The sequence below is a fragment of the Anguilla rostrata genome, chromosome 9 (assembly GCF_018555375.3).
Source record: "Anguilla rostrata isolate EN2019 chromosome 9, ASM1855537v3, whole genome shotgun sequence".
NCBI lineage: Eukaryota > Metazoa > Chordata > Actinopteri > Anguilliformes > Anguillidae > Anguilla > Anguilla rostrata.
The window spans coordinates 28,691,392-28,699,993 of NC_057941.1; the positions used below are offsets into that span (position 1 = coordinate 28,691,392).

Below are 8,602 nucleotides of genomic sequence, written 5' to 3' on the forward strand. Positions count from 1 at the left end.
TTCAACAATAGGTTTCTCTTTACCGTATTCACCACTGTAATCAACAACATCAGCATCATAGGTTATTTGACATTTCTTTGACACGGTTGATAGGCATAAAACGTTTGTATATTTCTATATCCACTGGAATTTCATTGTGGAAATGTCCATAAAAATATTAGTCAAAGCCAGAACATAGCTTCAAGTTCCTGGTGCAGGTATCTTTGCTTCTCACATACTTAGACTTTCTGGTACACAAACACCTATATCATGCACACAGTGAAACTGAGAGGTGATGTCAGCTAAGCAGACATTTGTGTTGAAAGATGGAACATTAAGAATGTTTTTTATCTTGGCAATGAAAATACCAAAAAGTACATTTAAAACGGTATCCGAATAAAATTATGATTGCAGACTGAGTATCAGAATATGAGAGGAAATATTTATATTAGGCATCAAAAACTGCCCAGTTATGATTCAATCCCAAAGGGGAAATCGTGCTGAAGTCATACTGGGTCCAGCCTTTAGGGGCGGAATTCTTCCGGTTACTGCAGCACTAAAGTCGGAAGCTACATGTTGGGAGCTTGCAGATTCTCGTCTGCCTAGCACAGTTGTAGTGCTCACCATTGCACATATAAGTCAATAACTGCACGATAGCATTTATTAATGTACTGGACCGTAGCCCTACATTGAAATCATTCCTGCATCTATTAATGTACTGGACCGTAGCCCTACATTGAAAGCATTCCTGCATCGACACTGACACTGATTCGAACCTTGTGAGTCGATTCTCTACCCCTAGTTTCATTCTTAAGAGAAGAATTAAGTTGGACGCGCGCTCTTCTAGGTGACAGTAATTCAGATAGCCGGGTAGTTTGTGAATATTCGTGATTTAAGTGTACATTGTCACAGGATAGAGGTGAGTGACGTCGGCCACTAAGGATATTTTCTTATACGTTATTTCTAAAAAACGTGTAAGAAAAAAAAGTATTGCATGCCACTGCGTGGGCTGGCTAGCTAGCTTTAGCCATCGCAAGTTAGCAAACGAAGTCAAGTGGCTCCATGTTGCTATGCGCTTCAGAAATTTGTATTGGCTGGCTAACTTGCTGTCATAACCACCCTACCATTATGAGAATATTGCGCAGTATGACTATGGACGTATATATGTCTATAGGTATGACGGCGCAAAAATAAGCGCTAAATAGAATTAATGTAATTTCTACGTGTCCATTTCCGAGGGTCTCACTAGTCATGCGTGGAGACTGAGCGCTGATGATAAGGAGACACCGAGGCCTAAAGTTAACACTCAGTGCTGTAATATGGAAAACTTAATAGGCATATTAATAAGACTGGCTCGGCAGTACTAAAAGTAAAACGTTTATTGCTTTTATAATTTAATATAGTGTTTTATTTCTCCCATGTTGTGCCAGGGCAAGTCGTAATTCCTGCTGTTCGCACAAGATGCAGAGCATCAGCGATAACGGAACTGAAGCCCGACCTCTATTCGGGGGTGCACTGTCTGCTGTCGTTCCGCACAGTGCTAGCGACATCAGGTGATTGATTCTTTTTTTCAAGCGCCGAAGTTAAATTGCAAGCACTGAATTTGTACAAAACGCTGTCTCTTTGTCCTCCTCACTATGGAGTAGATCACATTAAAAAATCTGTTATATTGACGAGTGATTTTTACAATCTCTGTATTTTCCGTCCCCACCACATTTAGTATAGGTCTCCTTTTATGTGGTGTGTGTGTCCTGGGATTGAAATCCCCAATGGTAAACATAAATATTCAGAATAAATTAAATATTCTGACAAACATTTTGGTATTGGACATGTTCAGACAGGGTCTTTGGATGGAAACTTTGATGATAATACTGTAAAGCAGAGATATCAAAATATGTGGCGGAATATGTAATTTATTCAAAAAGTGCATATTTTAATAAAGTTGTCTTTTCCTCTGTTTCTCTGACTGCACTGTGAGGCAATAGTGAGGTGAGGGAGATCCCAGACAACCAGGAAGTGTTTGTCCATAAGCAGACAGATCAAAGCATCATGGTGGATCTGCTGGAGTACCAGGCTCATGTGCAGGACATTGAAGCTGCCAGGTACATGGGATAGGAACAACAGAGATTATCATGGTACTTTATATGAGGTGCGTGTGCGTATGTATGTGGTACTGCTGAGGTCACAGTCAGAGATGGATAGGTGTGTCTTTGCAGGAGTAAAATAAAACAAATTTATAAAAGCTAATTGGAGATCTACCATTTGTCTGCTATGAAATATTTCTCTTTTGGCTTTCTTGTACCAAAAAGGTAGCACCTTATTCTGATTTATTTTGACCTGGCTTATGAAATGTGCCCAAGCCCAGACTTCTAAAATCTAAAAAAAATTCATGAACCAGATTTGTAAGGTAAGAAAGGTGTTAAGGGATTATAAACAGTATTGAATTTAATAACAAACATATTGTTGCTGTATTCACTTGTTGGTCTCACCAGAGACCCCAGAGGAAGTTTTGTGGTTCAACACCTCATTCTGTCTCCCAGGTACCACTTCGAAGACTTGGCCGGCAGCAATGAGGCATCGAGTCCAGGGTCCTCAGAGGTGGTTCATGTGGAGCCCCTCAGCAAATCTCAGCTTTCCCTGCAGGAGTGCAGCTGTGCTTTTCTCCTAACCGGCACACAGCGCGTATCCAAATTCAACGAAGAGGTCAGTCTGTCTAAAGGTGCCAGTATACTCAAAACGAAGCGGAGACAAACAAAAAGACATAGTGTTTTGAGTTTGTACAGCGCAGTGTGTACTAGCCCCCAGCGTGGACTGTTCGCAAGCAGTTTGCAAGTTTGCAGACCTTCCTCTGTCTGCACTTGGCCCATCCAGATATCATGTGGGTGGCTGTATCACAGTTGATCGGGCGGGGGCAGACTTCAATCTAATTTTCCTGTTCACCTCATCTCTGTACAGCCCCGTACCAGGCTGTGTCTAGATGGGATAGATTTCAGGAAGGGGTGACCTATCCAATAGGTTTGCCACAATTTAAGAATTAAAGATATAGTGTGTAGGATTTAGTGGCATCTAGCGGTGAGGTTGCAGATTGCAACTAACTGAATACCCCCCCCTCACCTCCCCTCACCCCTCCCTGTCCAATGACGTAGGAGAAGCTACGGTGGCCTGTAAGTTCCAAAAATTATGTAATCGTCTACAACAGCATTGAGTAGCCAAGTGTCAAGTGATGTTCCTTGATAGATTTAGAAATTGTATTTAGTTATTTAGTCTGTAAAACTATAGGTCATAGCTTACAAGTAGATAGCGATTATGAATGTTAATTGTTCTGCATTGTGGTAGCGTTTTATTGCTAACATTAGCTGCTTTGCATGGTAAATCATAGAAAGACATGATGCGTCACAAAAACTATTACACTACTAACTAACACTTACATTACAGTGTGACATATCCTCATTATAAAATACCACTAACCTATTTAAAGGCACTCAATTTAAAAAAAACATATATAGCCGAAATATTTTGAGTAGTAATACTTACATAGCAATGATGAAATCTTATCTGTTTTCAATAGATAGAGACAGAGACAGTAAATCAATGATATATTTCTATCTGCTTCTGTCTTACACCAGAAAACAATGTCAGCTAGGTCTATCAGCAAACATATGGCTTAACTATGCCCAGAAGTCCCCAATAATAATAGCATTTTCCAAGAAATTATGAAAAATCGTTGACAGTGTTTCGTTAGGTGCAGTATCTTTTACTGCTACCAGAGTGAATGCGTAAGTGAATGTGATGATGATAAAACTTTCGATTATGCTGACCAATAAAATGCTATTCCAAAAGCAAAATTATACATGTTATACATCGTTAGAAAGCTTATACTTACCTACTGAATAAGTGGATTGTCAATCAAGCCAGACTGTACTTAAAAGGGCAACAAAGCCGTAAACAACACGTGTGGTATTACGCACAGCTATTTTGGAAGGTACCCAGGCATCACAAATGCGCGTATATTTCACAAACGGATTGTCCAAGACAATATATGACCACTCAGTCTCTTCTTTCATCTTCTTTGTCTTCCAACCGGTGCATTCGCGTCACTCACCAAAATTAAAAACGTGAAGAAAAAAAAACGCGAAAGGCCCTCTCTAGAGACGTTTGTCCGTTCTGGGCTACTGTAGAAACATGGCGGTACAACAATGGCGGCCTCTGTGGAAGAGGACCCACTCCCTATGGAGATATAAAGAGCTCATTCTAAGTTAACAAAAACACAACGATTCTTATTTTCATGGGATTATACACTAATTAAAACATACATATGAATATTATATTCCATTTCTGCCAAGTCAATTTCGCTAGATGCCACAATTCTACGCACTGCACCTTTAAAATATTCCTCCTCCCAGGAGGAAAGTTTTTATGTTTGCCAAACTAAGGATAAATCATTTGGACAGAAAGGTAACCAAATAAAAGATGGAGCGAGCTAGTTACCTTGTCACTAGTTTTCCCAGCTACCTTTCAGTCCGCACAATGTATCCTTAGTTTGACAAATGAGGGGAAAATTTCCTTCATTTAATCCTCCTATTGTGGTAAACCTATTGGATAGGACACCACTTCCTGAAATCTTATTCCTTTCACCACAATCCTTCCTTTCCAAAAGTACTTCTCTTTGCCCCTGTGTCTCCTGGACACCATTTTAGCCAGTCTGAATAATGAATGGTTTACTCAGCTTTATTACAGTATTCCCATTTTACCCCCCCCCCAGGCTAAAAACACAGTAAATATCCACCTGGGACTTCTCCGCCTGCCACAGTTCTCTACCGACATTCTGGTGACCTTCAATGACCCTTCAAGCATTAGGTAAGTTTAACCAATGGTCTACGTCAAGGGTCTCCTATCTTATCTGAGAAGGGCTGGTGTGGCTGGAGTCTTTTGTTGTTACCCAGCACTACAACACCGAATTCAACTAATCAGTATTTTGACTGAAGAGCATAAGGTGATTGGTTGAATCCCTAACCCTAAATGGGTTGGGCCCACAAGTATTTTGTTTTAGTGCCAAACACTCTTTCCTGTAATCAGCTGTTGGTTTAATCAAAGTTATATAAGGAAGTGGAGTAAAGTCAAGATTTCCCTAAATGGCAATCAAAACTAATCAACAAAAAAACTGGGAAAACCCTTGAGTGCTGAAGAAATACATTTATTGGGCTTAAACCGCACGAAACAAGTAAATAGCCGTAGGAGCAAGAAAGGCTAACTGCACTGCTGTACACTGTATGTGCTGACACCACAACGCGTTTCGAGGCCATAATCTCTTCTTCAGGCAGGATTGAGGGCTTTCCCAATTTTTTTGTTGGTTCATTTTAATCAGGAAAATTGTGAAGCCGTTCACATCCCTGGGTTGGGTGTGTGATGGAGGTCTCTGTCTCTCCCAGTCCTCTCAGCAGCAGTGCAGCAGGGGACGGTGTGGTAATCGCAGCCCCCTGGACGGTGCAGGACTTCCTACAGTTGCTGCAGTCCCTCCGGCTCCTGGACGCTGGCGTGTTTGGATAGGAGACAATCAACCTGTGATCGTGAAGTAGGGATATAATAGTTGTGACTTCACCTTCATGTTAGAAAATAGAGAAGAGCTCCACCAATCACAGAACGTGTTGCTAACAATAAATAGAACAATAGTGATGGTGATTGGAGGATACTTTCTGGCAGTGGGTGGCAGTGTAGTATAATAGGTAAGGACTTGTAGCTTAAAGGTCACAGGTTTGATAAGCGGGTTTGACACTGCCGTACCCTTGAGCAAGGTACTTAACCTGCATTGCTTCAGTATGTATCAAGCTGTATACATGGATGCTATGCTATGTAAAAAGTTGTGTAAGTCGCTCTATATAAGAGCGTCTGCGAAATACATGTAATGTACTGTAAGCAGAAATCATAGTCGGGAGTGTATTATTGTGTGCTACCGACATACTTCCTTTCTATAGAGCTCCTCTGTTTTCATCCACTAAGGTGATATTACAACTGTTTTGCCCCTATTTTATAATATTACAACTGTTTCACCCCTATTTTATAAACCCTGCAGCTACATGCTCACAGCCCAGACTACTGACATCCTTTACAAACTGAAAAGTACAGACTGAACTGAGAGTTACGGTCAGTGCCACCCGTGTGTTGATTGGGGGGCATTCCTTTGTACACAAACATTGTATATCATTGTCAGGTGACCAGCTGTAGTTTGATTTGATAAAGTCCCTCTCATGCAATGCGTGTGTGTGTGTGAGACCTATCAAGATAAGCGACTGATGCTGTGAGTCCAAGCTCTTTTATTCCAGTCACACTTTTACTGGTAGTGTTTAATTTCGATGTGTTACACCATGTACAGTGTGGTACGGGTGGGTCACTCGTATGAAAACTGAAGATAAGGTCTGTGTGTATTGCTTGTGGCTGCTTGGCTAATGCAGTGCTCTCTGTCCGTTCAATTGTGCCATTGTGTTGGAAAGAAACGGATCCAATGAATGAAAAGTGTTCTTTCTGAGTGGGGGTGTCCAGTGTAATCTGAGAAATGTGTGAACATCTGATTCAACTGAACAACTAATCACGGTCTTCATTGTTTCGTTGAATTTGGTCTTTTAGCGCTAGGCTACAGCAAAAGCCTGTGCCCACAGTGGCCCTTTTCTAGTAAGATTGTACATCCCAGAATTTGAAATAAAGGAAAAATAATTTATCTTTTTAACTTAATCATTGCATAAAGTCTGCCATTGTCTGGGAGTCTTGGAGAAATTCAACACCACACAGAAAGCAAGTCAGTCAACTCAGTGGCAGTGGTAACAAACCCTGTTGCTGGAGATCTATTGTCCTGACACACCTCATTCAACAGTTTGATATCTTGTTGAGCTGCTAATTAGTAGTCAGGTGTGCAAAATTATGGTTGAAATGAAAATCGGCTGGATGGCAAAACTCCAGGAACAGGACTGGTTACCACTGGCCTGGGGCATCAGATCTGGCGACTGAGAAAGCTGTGACATGACACCAGTTTCATGCCCCTCAAATCACTGTGACAGTCCTCTTGCTCTGTGGACACAGCAGTGTAATCTTGAAAGACACCCCCCATGCAGAAAAGAATGATGAGAGTATTAACTTCCAAATGTGGGAGAACGCACAAAGCTGTGTGCTTCACAAAGTTATATGCCACTATGGGCCATTGTTTCTGTAATAAACTAGGTACAGTATGTGCAGCTGGTTGTAAACCTCCCATCACATGTTTATACTGCTGATCTTTCACAGTGTGCCATATTATTCCTTTAGATTTTAAAATGAATTATTTGTCTATAATTTACAACATGTAAATTATATCCAGGATTATAGGCACCCTTGATAAAGATACAAAATGTAGAAAACAAATAACACCATTACTGATATGGTAATTTTCTCTTAATGATTAAATCACAACGATCAAAATAACACACATTTCAAATTCATTCAAAATAAATCCCCCCTTAAAAAAGGCTAAGATTTTTTTTGGCTTAGGTGCCCTGTTACTGGGTGGAATTCATTATGCCCTTGATCTGAAAATTAGCCCCTGGGTGACTGGAAGGAAAGAAGACCATCAGTGATCTACCACCATATTTGAAGGTAGGTGTTTATATGCATCCCTCTTTTGAACAAACTGTTCAAACAACTGTTCAGTTGGCACAACTGTGTACACAGCCAAAAAGTTTAATTTTGATTTCCAAAATGCCTGATTTTGTTAATCTCAGTAAGAGCTTTCTTTGTGCAACCCTTCAAAAATAGCTTGTTGCTATGGAGGTGAACATATGTAGCACTATATGTGAACTAATGTACGTAGTTAGGCTAATACGATTACGTTAGTTTTTATTTGGCAGGATTGTTTTTGTCTGATTCTGATTAGGCAAATGTGATTTCAGTGATAGTTTGTACTTGGCAGGATTGTTGTTTGCTGAACAGGTTACTCTACAGGGTTGGAGTCCTGATCTATGTGGTCACTTCTGTCACTACGATCTTTACTTCACTCTAGTGTGTTTCTTTTGCACCTCTGCACCTTGAACTAATGCACTTGTTGTACGTCGCTCTGGATAAGAGCGTCTGCTAAATGCCTGTAATGTAATGTAATGTAGCAGTTTATTGGATATGTAACTTGTGATTGTATTTGAAATAATCTTTAGGGCCCCAATAATATTTTCTCTTGTGTTTCTGGGGGGAAAACATCTATAGTATAACTGTCAATGAAAATGAATATTTAAGTTTATTAAAGAATTATTTTATAAGGAAAAAAGTAAAGTATTCCCATATGTTTTTTGTGTAAGGTATATATGTGGTTTATTATAATGTGGTTTATTTTACACCTTTGGTAGGATTATCTATTCAAGTCTCAAACCCTGGCAAATCTACCATGTCTACCGCCCAGATAGTTTCGGTCAACTTATCATAAGAACAATGCAGGTTATAAGGACTTGTCACCACTGATCAGCATAGTACTCAGTTATAGAATAGTGATTGCGAGTGGGTGATCAAGAACCACTCTAAACAAGGAGATTTGATTAACACTACAATAGACTGCTTCCTAGCTAGGCCTCAGGATACAGGAATATCAGACCCCATATTGATAGGCAGACCT

The 8,602-nt window shown here is 40.2% G+C and overlaps 1 protein-coding gene across 2 annotated transcripts; it reads left to right on the forward strand.

The window, feature by feature from the left end:
* The first annotated feature begins 544 nt into the window (after positions 1-544).
* On the forward strand, positions 545-6,705 carry rangrf (RAN guanine nucleotide release factor). 2 transcript variants are annotated; one of them, XM_064351607.1, is made up of 6 exons: positions 545-898; positions 1,410-1,532; positions 1,965-2,081; positions 2,520-2,682; positions 4,742-4,836; positions 5,409-6,705. In XM_064351607.1, the coding sequence occupies exons 2-6, from the start codon at positions 1,441-1,443 to the stop codon at positions 5,524-5,526; spliced, it is 585 nt and encodes a 194-aa protein (XP_064207677.1). In that variant the 5' UTR covers positions 545-898; positions 1,410-1,440; the 3' UTR covers positions 5,527-6,705. The 2 variants fall into 2 exon arrangements, with proteins under 2 accessions (XP_064207677.1, XP_064207678.1); XM_064351608.1 differs by having other exon boundaries at positions 545-758.
* Positions 6,706-8,602: the final 1,897 nt, after the last annotated feature.

Coding starts and splice junctions, on each gene's coding strand:
- rangrf (XM_064351607.1), top strand. CDS start 1,441: ATGCAGAGCATCAGCGATAACGGAACTGAAGCCCGACCTCTATTCGGG. Junction 2,683..4,741: donor TATCCAAATTCAACGAAGAG/GTCAGTCTGTCT, acceptor CCCCCCCCCCAG/GCTAAAAACACAGTAAATAT. Junction 4,837..5,408: donor AATGACCCTTCAAGCATTAG/GTAAGTTTAACC, acceptor TGTCTCTCCCAG/TCCTCTCAGCAGCAGTGCAG.